Source organism: Sciurus vulgaris (genome assembly GCF_902686455.1).
Source record: "Sciurus vulgaris genome assembly, chromosome: X".
NCBI lineage: Eukaryota > Metazoa > Chordata > Mammalia > Rodentia > Sciuridae > Sciurus > Sciurus vulgaris.
The window spans coordinates 79,502,313-79,524,366 of NC_136471.1; the positions used below are offsets into that span (position 1 = coordinate 79,502,313).

Sequence of the window (22,054 nt, forward strand, 5' to 3'; positions counted from 1 at the left end):
TGGTTTCCCTTGAATAGTATTGAAAAATCTGGAAATAGTAACAAAATCTGGAAATAGTAAGTAACAATCACTTATAGTTAAGTAGCAGCTGCCACCTTTAGACATGGGATGTGTTCTCCAGTTTGTAGTAGTCCATACAATTTTCTCTCATATTCTGTGTTTCAAGTTGCTGATTATTATCATTTTTGTATGTTGTTATTATTCTTATAGCAGATATAAGAGTAAAATAAGATATTGTGATACCCACATCTCTAAAGAAGAATGAAAGCTAGATTTGTAAAGTGTTTCTCAAGAAAATGGAAAAGAACGAATTTCTTTGTGATAGAAGTAGAAAAGATACTTGTACATTTAATATGCAAATTGTGTCAAATGAATACAATTTAAAAGCACATTATGAAACAAAATACAATAGAAACTATGATCAGTACACAGAGAAGGTATGTAATGAAAAACTTAATTCAAGAAAAGGAGCAAAATTTCAACTGAGTTTACTTTGGAAAGTGAAAAAAAAGCAATCATATTGTAAATTTCAGCTCTGTAATTATATGTAGAGGTAAAAGATTGCCCAGGCATTAACTTGTTTATTGATATACTTTTACAAAAGAGCATCTGTTGAGTGAGACACACAATATATTCTTATGTTTCAAGTGGAAAGCTAAACAGAAATGCTGTTAGTTGGCACATTGAAAATATGACTGAGAATTTATTGGACAGGTTGCTCGAAGACTGTAATTTATTTGTGGTATTTTCTGTTGCACAGACATAATAAATAATACTCTTCAGTAAGGCATATTTGTTTGTGGTGTCAATGAGAATTTTCATATGATAGAACTTTTGAACATAGTGCCTGTGTATTAAGTTTAATGTAGACTGGTCAAAATAAGTTAATTGTGACTACAGAAGGTATTTCTGCAATGGCTAGTGTTAAAAAAAACTTGATTTGAAACTTACATCCAAAGTGGCAGTGTTTTTTTTTTAAGGCTATAAAACTTATGGATTGTATAATTCACCAAGTAAAACTTTATGGTAAAAAACTAAAAGTAAAACTTGTGGATACAGAAATTATACATATGCATTGAATAATTCTTCTGTGGCTTCAACAGAGATTATGCTTTCTTAAAATTATTGGATGCACAATGCAATGGTTGCCACTATTTGTTGTAGGTTAGAGGGGCTTAGTTGGATGTGGTGTGTCACAGGTTGGGTTGCCCTGGAAGTAGATTTTGAGATGGAGGTTAATGTGTAAGTGGTTTATTAAAGTGTGTTCTCAGGATCAACCTCTGTAAGGAGAAGGAAAAGTGGCATGACTAAATGAAGGGAGAAGTTGGGTTGAAGTATTGTCACAAGGCCTAGCTTTACCCATGAGGAGCTCTGAAGCTGGGATGACCCCTCAGAACTGTCCTCAGTTGGAGTAAGAGAATTGAGCCTGTTTTGGTTATCATTGGATGCTGGCCATCCAGTGGGTATGGTATCTCTTTTCAGCCTACCAAGTTACCAAAGAGTAATGGAGAATAAATACTTTTTAGTCTTGAAAGGGAGATCTGGGTGATATACCACAGCATTTATGACAGGTGCTAAAGAGATATTTTTTGAACTGCTGAGCAAATTCAGCTTGTTTATGTCATCCAAGGGAAAATCCCTGCCTCACTTCAATGACTTGACCTTTTTAATGAATTTGACAACCTATATAAACATTCTGAATCTCTCTCTGCAGAAGTGCCCCTAAGATGTAAATTTTACAGATGTAAAATTTAATTCACATGTTCTTAATGAAGTCACTCTTTGGGAAAGTCATTTGGCAAGAAGTAATCTGGCTGTTTTCTGTGCTGAAATTGCTTTCCAGAGATGGAAATGATTACCTAAACTACATGCTTACCATCATAGGCTTTAAAGATTTAATTCTGAAAGTTTTTTGATTTCCAACATTAAGATAATGAAAAACATCTTTTTGTCTTTCTCAATAAATATTACTAATATGAATAATGATCTACAAATTTAATAAATTGAATTTAAGTGTAGTGTGGTACCGAATCCTAATTAGACAACTTGGGAATATTTGATATATTAGACATTTGCTATTTTTAGCCATCTGTCATTCATTCATTCTGCCTTCCTCTTGATAACAGTATCTGCATTTCCCTTTATATATCTTTTTCTCTCTATAAGCCTGTATGAACATTGATTTACTGCTGCAGAAGGAGTTTTGGGTTTCTATTTCAAAACAGAATTATTAATTTCAAAGGGAAATTTTGATAAATTAAGTATTCATATTTTTAGATTTTAAATTTAAAATGCAGCTTATATTTTCTTGCCTGTTTGTACTATATTGACATGCCTACACTGTTATTCAGTTAATAACAAAGTTTGAGGCTAGGGATATGACTTAGTGGTAGAGTGCTTTCCCAGCATACGTGTGAGGCCCTGGGTTCTATCCCCAACACTACAAAAACAAACAAAAGACCCCATGTATCTGGAAGGTGATTTTTCTTCCAGTCTTCTTCACTCATTTTTTTGCATATTTAGCATCTGTAGGTGGTATAGAATTAGAATTGCATAATGGAGCAATGCTTTTAATAATATTTTTATAGCAAAAGCAGCAGTATAATTTATGTAGAGAAGTTTTTAGCAACAAAAGCCAAAGTGCAAGAACAGTAACTCTTAGAAAGTGAATGCATTTCTGCAATTGACTAAGCTAATGTAGTTTTCTGATGATTGACTTAGATGCAGAAATAAAATTTTGAATACATAGATATTATACTATGTGTATTGATATTGTATGTAGCAAATATATAAAAATTTAAATACCTAAAATGGATGAAAATACCATTGTCTTTTAGGTGATCTTTTTAAAAATTTCACCTTTTATAATCAGACATCACCTTTTGTTCCTTTCATTTTTATACTGGGGATTGAACCCAGGGGTGCCCCACCACAAGCTACATTCCCAATCCTTTTAATTAATTAATTAATTATTTTTCGTTTTGAGACAGTCTCACTAAATTTCCAAGGATCTCACTGAGTTGCCTAGGTTGTCCTCAAACTTTTGTGATCCTCCTGCCTCAGCCTCCAGTGTTATTGGGATTATAGGCATGTGCCACTGCTCCTAGTTCAAGCTTCACCTTTTACAGAGTAGATAATTTTGGGTAATAGACTTATGAGGTCCTAATAATATATGGTGCTATTTAAGGAAAGAGCATATGCTTTGGATTCTAGAAAATCAGATGGATGTTTTGATATTCTGTTATTGTGAGTCGTTTTTTTCTGAAATTGATTGATTATATCTCTCTTTTCCTTTTAATATTTTCAGTTGCAGATGAACACAATACCTTTATTTTATTTATTTATTTTTATGTGGTGCTGAGGACCCAGTACCCCATACATGGTAGTAAGTACTCTACCACTGAGCAACAACCCCAGCCCTCTATTTACTCTTTATCATTTGTGTATACTTATAAAAGATAAAACAAATTTGTCTTGCCCTTTTCTTAAAGAATCCTTGCTGGTTTGTGTTTAATGCTTCTCAAACTTTGTATATGATCAGCTGAATATCTTGTTAAGATGCAGATTCTGATTCAGTAGGTCAAGGAGGGGTGTGATCTCCATTTCTAACATGTTTCCAGGTTATGCCAGTACTGTTGGTCTGTGGCCCCCACTTTTAGTAAGGTTTGGGAATGTACTGCCTCTTAAAAAAATCGGAATGTTTTCTCTCTCCATTCTTCATTACCCACTCCCATTTTCCATAATTTCTTAAAGACTTGTATAATTTATTTGTCTTATTCACAAATTATTTTAGTAACTTATAATGCAAATGTATTTAATTCTGGGTCCTGAATTCTACAGCAACTAAGTTACTGTTATTCTCTCCTTACCTTGGGCTTTAATTCTTTTAAAACCTTGTATCTATTTTTTAATTCTACAAAGATACCATGACTATAATGAAAATGTCTTTTAAAAGATCACATCAGAACCTATTATCCAATCTGTTTTTAGCTTTTATCTTTCCTTTGACTCCTGTCTGTATGGGGACATACATAAATTTTCCTATTGTAATCTTAGTATAGATTACTTTATGTTCTTATTGGTAAAAGGGCTAATTATTTACTGATTGGGTAGGGTTTATCAATTACTGTTCATTCCAGTGACAAGAATACCAAATCAAATAATCAAAGTGATTTTGAATAGGAATGAGACTACCAAGATAGAATCAGAAATCTAGACATAGTGATCTAGGAAAATCAATGCAGCAAATAAAATACAGAACAAGAATGTAGGAAATCAAATTGACATTGCCAAACTAAAATCAAGAACAGAGGAGAGCAGCATCTGGCTTGTGAAAGTTAAGATCAGAATCTTTGGAAGTCAGAATTAGGAGATAGAAGAGAAGCAATTTATTCAGGCTCATCAAGATGAAGAACAGAAAATCTTGCAGCTTAACCACTTTGTTCCCCCAGCCTTCCTGTGGCAAAAGGCCTAATATTATTTTCTTAATATATAGCTTTTGAACATACTATTGGATATTTTAATAAAATATTTTTGAGCTCTCTCCAACTCTATTAAATGAATTCCTGAAAAGTTCTGTTCAGAGAAAATTAGACATGACAAATATTTTTCCATAGACTTAAATTACAAAAATAGAAATTACTTGTCTCTGACAAATTTTTGGCCCAAAGATATAATAAATTCATAATTAGGAATACAGTAAAAATTTAAAATCATGTATTTAAATGAAATATATTCTTCTAATATAAGTACTTGGGGTTGCAGATATAGCATGCTGAATGCATAGAAAATGAGATAGGTTCAATATTAAGAACCTCATCCTCTCAGTAATAATTCCTTCCTAAGGTAGATCTAAAAATGTTATCATTGGCCACAAAGAAAAAAATATTCACTGGTCCCTGGAATTTTCATTAATGATGTTCATATGGATATTCCCATGTGACAGCTACTATTTTATCTGACTGTTAAGAGTTATCACACTGGTTCTTTCATCTCTTCTGTCTCAGGTTAAATATCCATATGATGTACTTTATAGGACATTCAAATATTTTGTTGTCCTGAAAGTTTCAAAATGAATTTATTTTTAGGAATCATAGATTCAGTATGTAGGAAATGAAGGTGTCAGAGAAAATATATTTAGTTCTTGAATCTTCAGTATATTTTGTTGGAGTAGATGGTTTGTGTCTTTTTTCCTTGGATGGACATATTTTTAGGATGTTTGACATGGGAAGAGGAGTTAGGATTTTTTTAAAAGTTGATTTCTTTAGAGTTCAGTCTTCCTTGTATATTTGGCACATTGAAATTTATTTTATCAATGAAAAATGTGCATAGTATGACATTTTGTCTAAGGTTTGGTTGTAGATAAAAAGAAACATGTGAAACATACATTGCTCTTAATGAATTTACAGCCTGCTATAGTAAATTAAGCTTATATATATTTGATCAATTAACTGACAATAAAATACAGGATATGAGAAATGCATGGCATAGCTGATAAACTGTATATAAAGTTAGAGGGGGGAGTGAAAGATCACTTTGAGCTCTGTTAATCAGAAAGTGCTTTATGGAAGAGGTAGGAACTCAGAAATGGACTAGATTTGCATAAGTAAAGGACTAGGAATTCCTGGCAGGAAGGTCAGACTAAGCATAAGACCAGTTTGGGGTCAATAATTTTGTCCAATGAAATATTTAGAATCTTTTGAGCAAAGGGCACCATGTGGAAGCCATAGGCATTACTTTCAGGGAACTTTCAAGTCTTGCTTCCTAGCAATATGTATTTATAAAGAAAACAATTAAGTCAGCACATGAAGAACAGGGATAATTGAGAAATTGGTATAGGAATGCAGAAAAGACCTTGCCATTATGGACTGGTAACATCATCGAGGTTCCTTTGAAGGTGTGACTTGAGCTAGGCTGTGAAGGTGGGGTGGATTTAAGTAAGTGGAAAGGAGAAGTCTGAACGTTTGTAGCAAGGGCTTTAGCATAATTAGATATGGTAACAATATGGTCTATTCAGAATATGATGATTAATAGATCAGAGAGGCTATAGCCTAAATTTGATATAGTTTAATAAAATAGAAAGCTAGACGTATATATCAGAGTCATTTGTGAAAATCCTTTAATATCAGGTTAAAAGACTATGATGGAGGCAAATAGGGACCCATTGAAAGTTTTAAATAGGATAGTGAAATGTTAATAGCAATAATACATAAGAAATTGAGAGGGATGGGTTAAGAGTAGGGAGATCAATTAAGAGTTGTTTCAAGCAGCTCAATATGAAATGATCAGAGCCTGAACCAAGTTGATAATGGTAGAAATTTATTCTTTCACATGTGGGTCTCTACAATGTACCAGTCATTTTGTTGCTGGGCAAGGAAGACACAGAGATTAAATAATATACTCTCCCTGTTTTCAGAAGATCTTACTGCCTAATGGGAAAGACTGGCCCATAATTATGAAACAAATAGAATATTTTGCTATCACCAAAGAGGGGATAATTAGTGGATGATTTATGAAGACAAAACTTGAATCTCTTGACTACATATTTGGCATTAAAATTAATATTGTTTTGAGTTGGTTAACTTCCTTTTGCAGTTTTTGTTTTCTTACCCATCTTAGTGAGTGATTTGCCAGCCTAACACTACCTTGAAGAACTGTCTTTTTTTCAACATGTCCACAATGAAGCCATAAGCTATACAAATAAACTCCTGCTGTAAACCATATAAATAAGGCATCTTGCTCTCAGAGTCCGGAATAGGAAATAAAAAAGGTGAAGCAAGTGAAAGACATTATGAAGACTAAGAGGATATATAATTGGTAATGGGGGAAGTGGGGACAGGAAAGCAGAAGACATAGATAGGTAGCAACAGACACAAGATGATACAGTGTCCTGGAGAAGTTGGTAGTAAATAAATAAAATGCATGTATAGAATTTATTTGAACAGTAAAGAAGAATGAGGATTGAGAAAAATAATGATTTTGAATATTGAACTTAGTAGGAACTTTCATCATCTTTATAATAGCTATCAATTATATGAGGCTTGCTTTGTGCCAGGCACTATTCTAAAACTCAGTGGTATGAATCACTAATTCATTATTATGTCACAGTTCTGTAGATTTAATTTGCTCAATGTGGGTGGTTGTTTGGGATCTCTTATGATTACAGTAAGTACTAGCTACTGCTAGAGTCATCTGAACTTTAGATTCTAAAGACTTAGTTGTGCTATTTAGTGTATTTTCTTCACTCTCATGTCTGTTGCCTAGACTGGGGATGGTTGGAACAGCTGGAGGCTGCTCATGCATCTTTCTCTTTGTGTGGCTAGCTTAGAATTCCTCAAAGCCTGTCATCCTTAGGGTAGTTGGACTTCTTACCTGATGGTTAGCTTTACCTAGAGTTCCAAGAGCCCAGGAAGAAGCTGTAAGACTTCTTATGTCTTAGCATCAGAAGTCATGCAGTGTTAAAATTAAATCACAGAACCAGTCCAGATTCAATGGGAAAAGACTATACAAGGTTGTGAATACTAGGAAGCATACATAATTCACTGGGAAGACAACTGTAGAAGCCAGCCATTAAAGTGGGCTACCACCATTAAAGCCCCTACCACCACTTTGATGTGGGAAGTAGGAAATGTATTCCCTTGCCAGATGAGGATTTTCACTATTGTGCTGATTTTCTTCTCTCTTAGTCTTTTATTCAAGCCTTCAGTCTCCCTGAATCTTATGCTCAAGCTGGAAGGACCCTATAACTGATCCTTTATATCAGTTAGAATGTTATTTGATAGTAGAGCATGGGATCAAACATCAGTGGCCTCTAATCTATATGCACATAACAGGGAATTGGATTAGTTTCTGCAGTTCCTCAAAGACAATCATCAATTGTTCTGATTTCCCTATTAATTTCTGACTTTGTGGGTTTTCCTAGGCTATTTTGGGGGCGGGGGGGGTGGCTAGCTATTACTTAACACTACCCCTTTTGTTTCTGTTGGGTTTCAGTATTCTCATTGCTGATTTTCCAACACTCTGATTACATTTGCTATTAATTACAGAAATCCTTCAAATTTTTTGGCCACTGAAAATATATTTTCCTATTGTGATTTATTCTTATATTTATCCTATTATTTTTGAGACAAATAAGTGAGCTCAATCTGTTATTTCAAATTACAGGTTCATCTAGCATAGAATGATGGTTAATAATGTGAATTCTAGAGTCAGAGTACATGGATTCAAGTCCTGGTTTCTCCACTTTGCAGATACTTAATCTCATGCAAATTGTTTAAACTATACATACTTCAGTTTACTCTATATTAGTAGTATTTACCTCTTGGGGTTGCCTGAAGATTATATAAATTAATTGATATAAAATTCCTCAAACATGATAAATAATCAATAGACTTTAACTGTTATTGCTTCTGAAAAAATATTGGAATTAATTTTCCAAGTTGAGCTGTATGCATTCAGAATGAAATTCATGTCCACTATTTTATTTATTTATTTTTTATTGTAAATAAATGGGATACATGTTGTTTTCATGTCCACTATTTTCAATGAGATTAGTAGTCTGTCCTGGACATAAACGAGATGCTACATCTAGCTTATTTAATAGTTTCATCAGCATCACTTTTATGCTTTGGCTGAGAGTAAATTGAATGACAATTTTTAATAACTCTAAGCCCATTTATAGACACTGAAGAAATGATTATTAAAATACTATAACATGAGCTGTGAGTATATATCAGGAAGAAGTACTGTGTGGTATAGTGGAATGAGTCCTTGCTCCTAACTAAATGACCATGGGCTCTCATTTGACTTTGGGGCCTGTGATAAGCAGAATAATGTCCCCTCAGGAGCTTCCACACTCTAATCTCTGGGACTGTGAATATATTACCTTACATAGCAGAAGGGACTTTGCAGATGTAAAGTTGCTTATCGGTTAAATTTAAAATAGGGAAATTATCCTGAATTATCTGAGTGGGCCTGTTATAATCACATGAACATAATCACATGAGCCCTTAAAATATCAGAAGAATGCAGAAGGGCAAGTTAGAACTATTTCGAGCATTATAAGTACTTAACACACCCTTGCTGGCTCTGAAGATATAGTGAGCCATGAGCCAAGGAATGCTGGTGACCTCTAGGAGTTGAGAAAATATACCAGTCAACAACCAGCAAGGAAATAAGACTTCAGGTCCAAAACCTTTTAGAACTACATTCTGCTAATGGCCTGAATGAACCTAGAAGTGGATTCTACCCTACATTCTCCAGATTAGAAAACAGAATGGACAATTCCTATATTTGGTCTTATGAGCCCCTAACCACAATTCCCTTTTTATGGATTTCTGACTCATAGAATGTGAAATAATTAAAATGTGTTGTTTTAGAACTAAGTTTGTGGTAATTTTTTATAGCAGCAAATGAAAAATAATACAAGGCCTAAGTCGCTTCTAAATGTTTAAGGACTCCGTGATGGAAGATCAACCAGCTATATACTAACCTGTGTTTTTCAAAAACTATAAAGCCAATAATTGCAAACAGAGCCAGGTCTTTCAGCTATAGATTAAAATTAGGATTCAGTGCAAAGGTGCCTTTTGTGTACAAATTCTCTGTATACGTATGAATGCTTTATATGTACAAATTCTGAAATGGAAAAATGACCATTATTATCAAACCAGAAGCTCAGTGACATCTATATGCCTACCACCATTATAAGAATTTATAGTTCTAATTCCATTAAGGAATCAATTATATGCCTTATGTTTCTAATAAATAGTAAATTTGAACAATTTGCTGTAATTTGCAAACATACTGTTTATTTTCTATGAAACTAACTCCAAGGAGCAGAAATTTGGATGTATCCTGGAACTGATTATTTGATACATTCCTTAGAGATGCAACATTGCTTTAGAGAAATATCCATATCGAAGGTTCTCTATACAAGGTAGAGCTAAGTTCATAATGACCATTCTAGTTGGCCTCATGCCCCACTTTTAGGAATCATGCCAAGAAATGCCCTATTCTATTTTATTTTTCTATATTCAGAAAACAACTTTATTAGCCCAGCTACTCAGAGGCTGAGGCAGAAGAATTTCAAGTTTGAGGCCAGCCTCAGCAATTTGGTGAAACTGTCTCAAAATTAAAAATGGGCATACCTAGAGAAATTAGGTAAGGGAAGAAAATCAAAGGGATACAAGTAGAAAAGAAAGAAGTCAGATTATCACTAGATGACATGATACTATACTTAGAAGGTCCAAAAATCTCCATCAGAAGACTGCTAGAGCTAATAAACATTTTCATCTAAATATCAGATTACAAAATCAACATATAAAAATCAGTAACTTTCCTATACACCAATAATAAACCTACTAAGAAAGAAATCAGGCAAACAATCCCATTCACAATAACCTAAAAAAACACCATAGGGGGGGCTGAGGATATAGCTCAGTTGGTAGAGTGCTTGCCTCACATGCACAAGGCCCTGGGTTCAATCCCCAGCACCAATAAAAACAAAAACAAAAACAAAAAAAAACATAGGAATAAGTCTAGCCCAGAAGGTAAAAAACCTCTACAATGAAAAGTATAGAACATTGAAGAAAGAAATTGAAGGAGACACAAGAAGGTGGAAAGACCCCCGCCCCCACCCCATGTTCATGGTTAGGCAGAATTTATATTGTTAAAATAGCCATACTACCAAAACCAGTAACACATATTCAATGCAGTTCTCATCAAAAATACCAATGGCATTTTCCACAGAACTAGAAAAGAAAATGCTGAAATTCATTTTGAAGAATAAAAGACCCAGAATAGCTAAAGCAATTATACTATGAGCTATTGTAACAAAAACTGCATGGTACTAGCACAAACACACACACACACACACACACACACACACACACACACACAAAGACCACTCGTACAGAATAGAAGACACAGAGACACACCCACACATCTATAGTCATCTGATTCTTGACAAAGATGTCAAAAACATCCATTGGAGAAAAGACAGCTTTTTTTACCAAATGGTGCTAGGAAACTGATTATCCATATGTAGAAGAATTAGGCTAGATCCTTCTCTGTCATCCTGCATAAAAGTTAATTTGAAATGGATCAAAGACCTAGAAATTAAACCATAAACTATGTAACTCCTAGAAGAAAATGTAGGGTCAACACTCAAGCATACAGGCTCAGGCAACAACTTTCTCATTAGGACACCTAAAACTCAGGAATTAATGCCAAGAGTTAATAAATGGAATGGCATTAGATTAAAAAATATCTGCACAATAAAGGAAACAATTAAGAATGTGAAGAGAGAGCCTACAGCAGAATGTGAAGAAATTTTTGTTTAGCTACTCTTCTGACAGAGGATTAATATCCAGGATATATAAAGAACTCAAAAAATACCAACTCCCCCAAATAACCCAATTAATAAATGGGCAAATGAACTAATAGACGTTTCTCAAAAGAAGGAATACAAATGGCCAACAAAGGGCTGGGAATATAACTCAGCTGGTAGAGTACTAAACTTGCATGCACAAAACCCTGAGTTCAATCCCCAACATCATAAAAAAATCACAAATGGCCAACAAGTACAAGAAAAGTATTCAACATTATTAGCAGTTAGGGAAATGCAAATCAAAACTACAACTGTACCAATAAAAATTTGGAAAAATAATAATAAATAAGTAAAGGGTTGGGGATGTAGCTCAGTGGTAGAGTGCCTCTGGGTTCAATCTCAATATTGGGAAAAAAATAAACAATTTTATTGAGGTATAATTGACCTAAAATCCAGTGATATATTTGGAATAAGTATAGAATTCAAGGAGTTTTGACTACACATGCACACGTGTATGTGCACGCATATATACACTTGTGGACCCATTATCAAAATCAGAATAATGAACATATTTATCAACCCCAAAAGTGCCTTACGGTTTTGGGCCTTCTTATCTCTCCTTCATCAGATAGCTATTAACCAATAAATGCCACTATATATTAGTTTGCATTTTCTAGAATTTTAAATAAATGAAATACAGCATTATTCATTTTAGTCTGACTTCTTTCTCCGCCTACCCCCTGTAGTGGAGATTGAATCCAAGATCTTGAACATGCTAGGCAAGTGTTCTACCATTGAGCTATTCCCTTCCCCTTTTTGCTTTTGTGTGTGTGTGTGTGTGTGTGTGTGTGTGTGTGTGTAGGAAGAGAAAAATAAATACCTTTATTTTATTTATTTATTATTATTTTTATGTGGTGCTGAGTATCAAACCTAGTGCCTCACACATGCTAGGCAAGTGCTCTACCACTGAACTGCAACCTCAGCCCCATCCCGCCTGCTTTTTAAATTTTATTTTGAGAAGGGGTCTTTTTAAAGTTGCCCAGACTAACCTCAAACTTGTAATCTGTCTGTCTCAGCCTCCCAAGTAGCTGGAATTATAGATATATGCCACTGATTCTTGTTCATTCTGGCTTCTGTACATAATTTCGTGAGGTCCTTTCATGTTGTTGCAGGCAGCTGTTGTTCATTTTTTTTACTGTGAAATATTCTTTTTTTTAATTTAAAAAAATTTTTATAGACTGCATTTTGATTCATTGTACACAAATGGGGTGCATCATTTTGTTTCTATGGTTGTACACGATATAGATTCACACCATTCATGTAATCATACATGTATATAGGGTAATGATGTCTGTCTCTTTCCATGATTTTTCATAACCCCCTCCCTCTCATTTCCTTCTACATAATCTAAAATTATTGTGAAATATTCTGTGACACATATGGCACAATTTGTTTATCTGTTCACCTGCTTATGGACATTTTGGTTGTTTCCAGTTTGGGGCAATTACAAATAAAGCTGCTATGAACATTCAAGTGCATATCTTTGTATGTACATATGGTTTTATTTGCCTTGGTAAAGATCTAGAAATGAAATAGTAGTTTTGATGGTAAAGTATACATTTAACTTTTCAAGAAATTACCAAACTCTTTCCAAAGAAGTTATAACTCTATTTCACATTCCTACCAGCAATGTATAAGAGTTACAGTTCCTTCATATTATGGCACAAATTGAATATTGTTAACCTCTTTTCATTTAATAGGTAGAATCAGAAACTTCTTTCAATATTTATAAATGAGATTTTTTTTTTCATAAAAAAACTATATATTAGATTTCCCAAAGGGAATTTTTTTTTTTTTTTTTTTTTTTTTTTGTTTGAGATCTTTTAAAAATTTTATTGAGGGACTGAGGAGATAGCTCAGTCAGTAGAGTGCTTGCCTTGTAAGCACAAGACCCTGGGTTCGATCCCCAGCACCCCAAAAAAAAATTTTTATTGAAGTATTTAATTGATATTTTATATATTCAAGGCAAACATTGTGATATTTGGTACATGTATACATTATAAAATGATTATCATAATCAAGCTAATTAACATATCCATTGCCTCACATAGTTACCTTTTTGGGGGTGAAAATACTTCAGGCCATTTCCAGGAAAAGGCATAAATTAGAGATTAGAAGAGGAATTATTGACTGTAGATGTTCATGAAAAAAATGTTTAGGACTTAATTGAACTGAAATTAAATGATTTATTATTGAAAATAGGTTTACTTAGACATTTAATATCAGTTTACTTAAGCTCAGATATACTTTTATCTGGCTTATTTTACTCATGCTGAAATAAATGTTAGCTCTTCTATTCAAATTGCTTAAAACTGTGTCTTTCTGAACAGAGAATCTGTTGGATTTTATTTCCTGAAGACTATCTGTGAACATTTTAAGTCATCAGAAAATATTGGAAAAGCTCTATTGTTCTACATTGAAATGCTTTTACAAAGGAAAGAAGAATTGCTTGCCAAGGAGAAGATCGAAGAAATCATTATGGGTCAGTAGGATTTCTACAAATGTTTTAGAAAGGCGTTAATCTGCATATACCTCTAAGATAGTTGTCAGAGCAATAGCAAAATCCTCAAGTCAACAGATTTCTCCTATTTCTTTTTTTCTCCCTAATGTTCTTAACAGTAACACCTCACCTATCCAAATTTCACAAATTTGGTGAGCTAGAATAATAAACTAAACAAAAATAACAAAACAACCTCAAAAATAGGTGAACTTCTGATTTTGAAGCTCACGTGGAAGCTGGGTTTGATGGCGCATGCCTATAATCCCAGCAGCTTGGGAGACTGAGGCAAGAGGATCTCAAGTTCAAAGTCAGTCTCAGCAATGGTGAAATGCTAAACAACTCAGTGATACCCTGTCTCTAAATAAAATAGGACTAGAAGTGTGGCTCAGTGGTCGAATGCCCCTGATATCAATCCCAGTACCAAAAAAAGAAGAAAAAAAAAAAAAAGCTCAGGTGGAGTAGAAAATTGTGAGATTACAAGCCTATTTTCATGTTTCTAGTTTGCTATCAAATTAAATGTGTGCTTTTGGGCAAGGCAATATCTCTAGACCTTGTTTTTTTCTACTATAAAATGAGGATTATGAATGAAATTCCTGGTTTTTAGACTTCTGTTTAGTAGCAACATCCCTTTATGATACAATTTTATGTGAACTGCACCCCACATAAAGTAGATTATAGTTTTTCTAGTTACAGAAATAGAGCTAAATTTGCTCAGTACTCCCCTAACCCTCCACCACTCTATAGAATCTCTATACCTTAAAGAACACAGATGATATGATTCCTTTCTTAAAAAATTTTCTCCCTTACCTCACCTTCTCTCCCTTATCTCCCCCTTCCAACACTATACATATGTTAACACAGGTTTATTCTGCCTGGTAGCATTTTAGGTATTTTGTTGATTTCTTCTTTATACTTTGCCATATTGCTTGAATTTTTATAAGCATGCATTGTGTTTTTATGAAAACAAAGTGATTAATGTTTTTAAAAGGCAATAATTTGATTAGATGCTATGAACCATACTTTGAACTGTAGAGTCTATGAAACATAATTTACTGATGACACCCTCTCTCCAGACCTTCAGTAAGAATTCAGTTATTTTTAGATCCAATTATGATAACCTTTGTTATCTGGTTTTCTAAACCTTGGTATTTTATTGGTAGCATATTACATATAGAGAAGGTATACAGGGAAATATAGAGGCAAGAGAGGAAAACATCTCTACAAATTTTTTAAAACACAGATTCAGTTTTCTTGTAGTGCTAGGAATGAAATCCAGGGCCTCAGGTGTGCTGGGCAAATGCTCTATCACTGATCTATATCCCAACCCCAAATATTTTTAAAAATATAGTAATCTGTACTATATAATAACACTCAAAGTCATCACTGTGATATATTACACATATATTTATATATATGTATGTGTGTATGTATATATATACATATATATGTGTATATATATGTGTGTGTGTGTGTGCCTAACTTACTGTGATATATTAATGGTACATAAACTACAGTAATTTTAGGTGTTGTTGACTTTATTGAATGGTCAAGAAAAGGTTAAATTTTGCTCATAAAATAGGAAGTATGTTTAATTTTTTTAAATTTTTGTTTTAGTTGTAGGTGGACACAATAGCTTTATTTTATTTTTATGTGGTGCTTGCTGAGGATTGAAACCAAGGCCTCAAACATGATAGGCAAGCATTCTACCTCTGAGCCATACTCCCAGCCCAATATGTTTAATTTTTAGGAAATCTAAGAACATTCATGAAAATATTTAGACCTTTTAAATGACAATATTTTATATTTAAATAAAGTAAACTGTCAGCTAACTAGAAAACTTGATTTTACAGAATAACTCATTTTCCTAAAATTCCACTTAGAAAACATTTTATTGTAATATCAAATTATACACTTAGAGTATCAAGGTATTATAGTGTTATAAGTGGATACATTAGGTAACCGTTTACTCTCCTGTGAGTATTTTTAATTAAGTCATGCAACAAACTACATTTGCTGACTTGGCTAGGGGATCAGAGATTCTTAGTGTTCTAATCAAGAATTTTGTGGAAATTGATGGTTTGTGCCAAAGGGGCAGAAGAGAAGTGGTATAGAATTCTATTATAGTTTAAACTTTACCTTAATGTGCTAATGTATTTGAACCCTACAAATGTCTACACCAGAAATAATCAGACACAAGTTACGATTTAACCTAATAAAGTTTATTTGTAAGCGTGGTCTTAAAGTATTTTATAAAGGCTTAAAGGTATAATTGGCCTTTCTTGTGAACTTGATCTGATTTATTTAGAATGTAATGGTATAAACACTTCTTATTAATGATTTCTGGCATTGCTGTCTGCTCATTCACAATAACCTTGTTAAAGTACCAAATGATGATCTAATTTGGAACATGGAAAATAAGTTTAAAAGAGACTAGGCTGGAAATCTATCACATACTGATGGGAGAATTACTATGGTTCCAGAAAACTCTGATTGCATTATATAATCAATTTTGGTGGAAGGCCTAAAATTGATGATGAAAACCTGTCTGAATGTGATTGTTTTTATAGTCATTACTTAAAGATTATAAGCTATGAGTATAGTTAGCACTCTTTGTTTAATGTAATAGATCTAGATTCTTGCTTTCACAGCTTAGCGGTCTTTTGTTTTTGTGTGTTTCAGGTCACCAAACAGGAAGTAAACTGGCAGCAGAATCAGTAGATTGGTTACACAACATTCTGTGGAAAAAAGCTGCCAGAAGTTTTGAGGTTTGGGAATACATTATTTTCATTCTTTCTCCACTGCAACAAATAAAATTTTGTTCACTGTAAGAATCATAGAGCATCAAATACCTGAATAGTCTCTCTCTTTTTAGATACTATGTATTTATTAAATATGCAGTGTGGGGTGCTAGTGGGCATTGTACAAAAGTTTATTCAAAAATGGTAAGACATGATTCCTTCCTATTGAGAATTATAATACACCAAAATGACATCACTGTCATTTTGGAATGAAAATATAGGAATGTAATTTATCTTAATATGAGGGACAAGAAAGAGTAGTTTTGTTCCCTTAAAAAAAAGTCATGATGCAATTAAAAGATGGAAAAAAAAAACTGTACAAAACAATCCATGTTTCCTGCAGAGAAATTTGAAACTAAAGATACATTGACTTTTTTTCTTTTTTAAAAAATTCATTCTTTTTAGATATATGTGACAGTAGAGCATATTTTGACATATTATACCTACATGGAGATACACTGATTTTAAAGCAAAGAACAATCACTCATAATTCTGATCATTCATAAAATATTATGTATGGCTTGTGATCTTTGTGCATATTTGTATATATAAATAAAATGGTATATACTTTTTAAAGAGTTGTGAGCTGAAGAGGTAGCTCAGTGACAAAATGCTTGCCTAGCATGAGCAAGCCCCAGGGTTTGATCAGCCCAACAAATAAATAAAATTGTGGTGTGCTTCTGCCTCCAAATAATATATAGTAATAGGGACCAGTTTACATCCCTACTTGAACAATACCCTTTCAAAAAATACAAGGCAATAATAAATGAAAAAAATCAATGATACTGATGATCAGGCAATTAAAAATGATCCTAGGGATATAGGAAATGTGACGAGTACTACACATATACAGCTTACTGCCTTTAGTTTCCTGGCTATAGCATGGGAAGGGGAACTGAATTGCCACCTGTCAGGCATCCCAATTTGAGGTGATAGTACTAAGAGTCTGGGGAGACCTAGTCATCTAAGGGTTCATAGTACAGAGAACCAGAGAAGGGTGCATAGCAAAAAAAAAAAAAAAAGAATCCCAGTCATCAGAAAGTCCTCTTCCAGTGTTTAGTAGAGTACTGATCAACAGGGGAATAACTATCTAAATATTAAGAGGAAAAGTACCTGGCACTCACATACATTTGGGTATAGAACCCATTTTTTGTTATTTGTTTTTATGGTTCTGGGGGTCAAACCCAGAGCCCTGTGCATGCTACATTAAGTGGTACCACTTAATGTACATCCCCAGACCACTAGAAACTGTTCTTACCACTCAGACTGGAAAACCTCTAATTCATGGGGAATTGGATAGAGAAACAGAAGATTCTTGCCTCAGTTGTAGGGAATAATTAGTACCACACTGAGCCCTGCTGCAACCCAACTAAAAATTAATTTAAGTATGTTGTGAAAGGATCAAATTGATCCCAAAGAATTTAATTGCTTCCTACAGCAGAGTTTGAAATTTTTTAAAGAAATACAAACTGTATAATACCCAACAAGGTAAAGTTCACAATGTTTGGCATCAAGTAAAAAATTACCAAGCACACAAAGAGGTGGGGAAACACAATATACAGTGAAAACAATAAGCAATCAATTGAAACTGACCCATAACTGATATAGAATGTTAGCATTAACAAAGAGGGACATTAAAATATTTCTTATGGTTGTATTCCATACATTTGAAAAGTTAAGCAGAGGCATAAAATATATAAAACTACCCAAATTAAATTTCTAGAGATTAAAATTTAATTTTTAGGATGAAATTAATATTGGATAGTATTAACATCAGATGAAACATTGTAGATTAGTGAACTTGAAGTAACAGCCAAGAAGTGATCCAAATGAAACACAGAGAAAAGAAAAGCCTTAAAAGAGTCTCAGTAACCTCAGGTAGCCAAATATATGAGTAATTGGAATTTTCAAATGAAGAGGGAGAGAATAAATATTTGAAGAAATGGTGACTGAAAACTAAACCCACAGAGTCAAGAATCTTAACAAGCTCCACACATAAGGAAAACAAAACTACACCAAGGCACATAATAATCAAATTGCTTAAAACCAGTGACAGAAAATATCATAAGAGCAGCTGAGAAAAATTATACCCTATGTACAGAAGAAAAATTAAGGAGAACATCAATGCAAGCAAGAACTCCATTGAGCAACATCTTTAAAATAATTAAAGCTAAACTTGGCAACTTAGAATTCTATACCTGGCACAAACATTGTTTAAAAATGAAAGCAATTGGTGCAAATATAAAATGGTGTAGTCACTATGGAAAATATATCAAGAAGAACTAAAACACAACTTTTTTTTCCATACTGGAGATTGAACCCAGGGCCTGGCACATGCTAAGTAAGCATTCTATCACTTAGCTATATTCCCAAACTTTTTTAAATTTTGAGACAGGATCTTACTGAATTGCCCAGGCTGACCTCAAACTTGGGGTCCTCCTGTCTCAACCTTCCAAGTAGCTGGAGTTACAGGTGTGTATCACTGTGCCTAGCAAAACAAAATCTTGAGATATTTGTATGCCCATACTGACAGTAGAACTATTCACAATATTCAAAAGATGGAAGCAATCCAAGTTCTAGCAACAGAAAAATGGATAAACAAAATGTGGAAAATATATCCAGTGGAATATTATCCAGCCTTAAAGAACTGATGAATTCTGATACATGCTACAAATGGATGAACCTTAAGGACATTATGCTAAGTGAGATAAGTCAGACATAAAAAGACAAATAAGGTATGATTCCACTTGTGGAGGTATCTATAGTAGTAAAACTCAGAGACACAAAGTACAATGATGGTTGCCAGGGGATTGGGGGAAGAGGAAAGAAGGAATTATTGTTTGTGTGTATGTTTAATTTTTTTTAATTAAAAAAAATTTTTTTATGCTGGCAATGGAACCCAGGGCTTCATGAATGCTACACATGCATTCTACCACTGAATTATATCCCTGGCTCCCAGAGTTTCAATTTTGCGATATGAAAAATTTTGGAGATTTGTTGCATGATAATGTGAATATACAAACTGTGGTATATCCATATATTTTAAATGCTACTGAATGATAAAAAGAAATGAACTATTGATATATAAAAAGGGGGAAGAAAGTTTGAGAAACAAGGAATTACACCCAAGACAAGAAAGGAGAATCCCTTATAGGAGCATGTGGTAACCTGGACTTACACTTAATTGCTGCAAAATAAAATGGTATTCTTTTTCCCTTTTAGTGGGCCTTTATTTATTTTTGTACTGAGAATGTGAAAAACTACTTTAGAATTCCCTTTCTCCTATTGATTCTTTGTCTTCTCCCACATTTTCTAGTCTTGATGAATGATTTCTTTTTTAGCTTTCACTTTCAACCCTGGAAAAGAAGGTAATTTTATGTCTAGTGAAAGGTAGTGTATTACCTCTTCAACACAGCTGTTTCTAATTGAAAAAGACATTTTATTCCTTGAAGGTCCTAATGATTCATGTCCTTGACAGAAAACTATGAACCTTCTTGATAGTGTACAGGGGACTCATTTACCTTATCTTGGTGTTAATAAGTGTTCTAAGATTTTTAAGATGAAAAAAAAAAAAATTCCAGGACTGTGGTTGTAGCTCAGTGGTAGAGCACTTGCCTAGCACGTGTGAGGCACTGGGTTCATGAGCCTCAGCACCACATTAAAAAAAAATCAATAAATAAAGGTATAAAAAAATTCCATGCTATTTCTATTAGATTTTTCTTTCTTTCTTTTTTTTTTTTTTAAATTAAGGGGCCATTCTTACACTGTTGGAAATGGTGTCCTACTTCCCTACCTTTATTTCTTAAATGGAGTGCTAAGGACTGAACCAAGGCCTTGAGTATGCAGGCAAATGCTGTTCCACTGCACTATGGTCCCAGCCCCATTAGATTTTTCTTAATAGGTTATTACCACTGAAAAATTTAAAGTAACTGAAAAGAAAAAAGTTTTGTACAAAAGCACAGCAGCATTTATTATAATAGTGAAAAATCTAGAAATTCATTAAATGTTCAACATTATGAAAATAAGAAAGTTATGACATATTAATTTGATTAAATGTTATATATCCCTTAAAATGATTAACTATGAAAATGACATAACAATACAGATTAATATGTACAAAACAAAATTAAATGGAAAGAATAGAGCATGAAATTATATATATGCTATAATTTTAACAATGTAAATATATAAAAGGCATATAAAATAATGAAAATGGCTGGATTAGCATGGTGATTTATGGATGTTCTCTTAAAATTCTTTTCACTGTTTTAATACCTTTTAAAATTGTGAGTTTTCTTGGTGGGGGTAAGTCACCATCTTAGACCTTTCATTTGTTATGTGAAATCTTTTCTTTTAGTTCTGTAGATTGAACCTTGTGCATGCTAATTGTGTTCTCTCTCATTGAACTACACCTACAACCTCTGAAACCTCTAATGTATAGGAAAAAGAAAAAAAGACTAAAACACACTTAAAATTCTTTAGAAAGTATGTTGTGTTTTGGTTGCCTAAAAAAGAAACCATTTTTTGTTTGTTTATAGAGGTGAGTTGGGAAAATTAGGGTCAAATGTATAGATATATCTGTGATTTTGTTTTTCTTTTTCAACCTTAGGTAAAAAATTATGCCGATGCCCTACAATGGTACTATTATTCTCTGAAGTTTTATGGATTTGATCAGATAGATCTGGACTTGGCCAAGCTACAGAGGAACATGGCTTCCTGTTACCTGCATTTGAAACAACTTGATAAGGTCCTTTGATTTATCTATTTTCAGAGGCAGCAAATGTTCTTATATGCAGTGGCAGAGACCTGTGGTGTTATGGCTTCTCAGCTCTTAGGATGTTTGAGAGAGTTCCTTCTTGTAAAACAAGGTCAAATTGACATTTTCTTGATTTGCACACTGTAAACATTAAGTGGGACTTCCCAAAGGGAGAGAGAATTTGTAAGACTATAAATTTCATTACTTACTGTTTACTTTCAGCACCCTATTCTGAAAGGTAATATGCCATCCGAACCTCTAAACAGTTATCTGCTACTATCATCTGCAGTAATGTACTCAAAAGCGGAGTAAATTTTAACGTCTTCTTTTTTCTTAAGCATTCATTGAGAGAAACTACAAGTAGGCATTCTTTCACTTTTGGGTTATTATCTCTTGCCTTTCTAACCATTCTAGAAAACATTTAGTAACTGAATCCTTATAGGGTTAGGAATTTTGTCCTTAATAGAATGTAAAAAATATAAAAGCTTTCTAAAGATAAAGCCATCAATGCTTCCAGTAGTGATTGGGACATTATTCCCTTTGGGTTTTCATATAGTATGTACATAATAGGGGTATTGGCTCTTGCAGGAACAAAAAGGTAGAAGAACAAGTGT

The 22,054-nt window shown here is 33.4% G+C and overlaps 1 protein-coding gene across 1 annotated transcript in view; it reads left to right on the forward strand.

Annotated features, from left to right (window-relative positions):
• The window catches only part of TEX11 (testis expressed 11), a 316,643-nt gene that overhangs the window by 161,314 nt on the left and 133,275 nt on the right, over positions 1–22,054 (forward strand). The window contains exons 14-16 of the mRNA XM_079124942.1: positions 13,717–13,868; positions 16,566–16,651; positions 21,294–21,431. Coding sequence (XP_078981068.1) covers positions 13,717–13,868; positions 16,566–16,651; positions 21,294–21,431 — 376 coding nt within the window. The remainder of the gene's footprint in view (positions 1–13,716; positions 13,869–16,565; positions 16,652–21,293; positions 21,432–22,054) is intronic.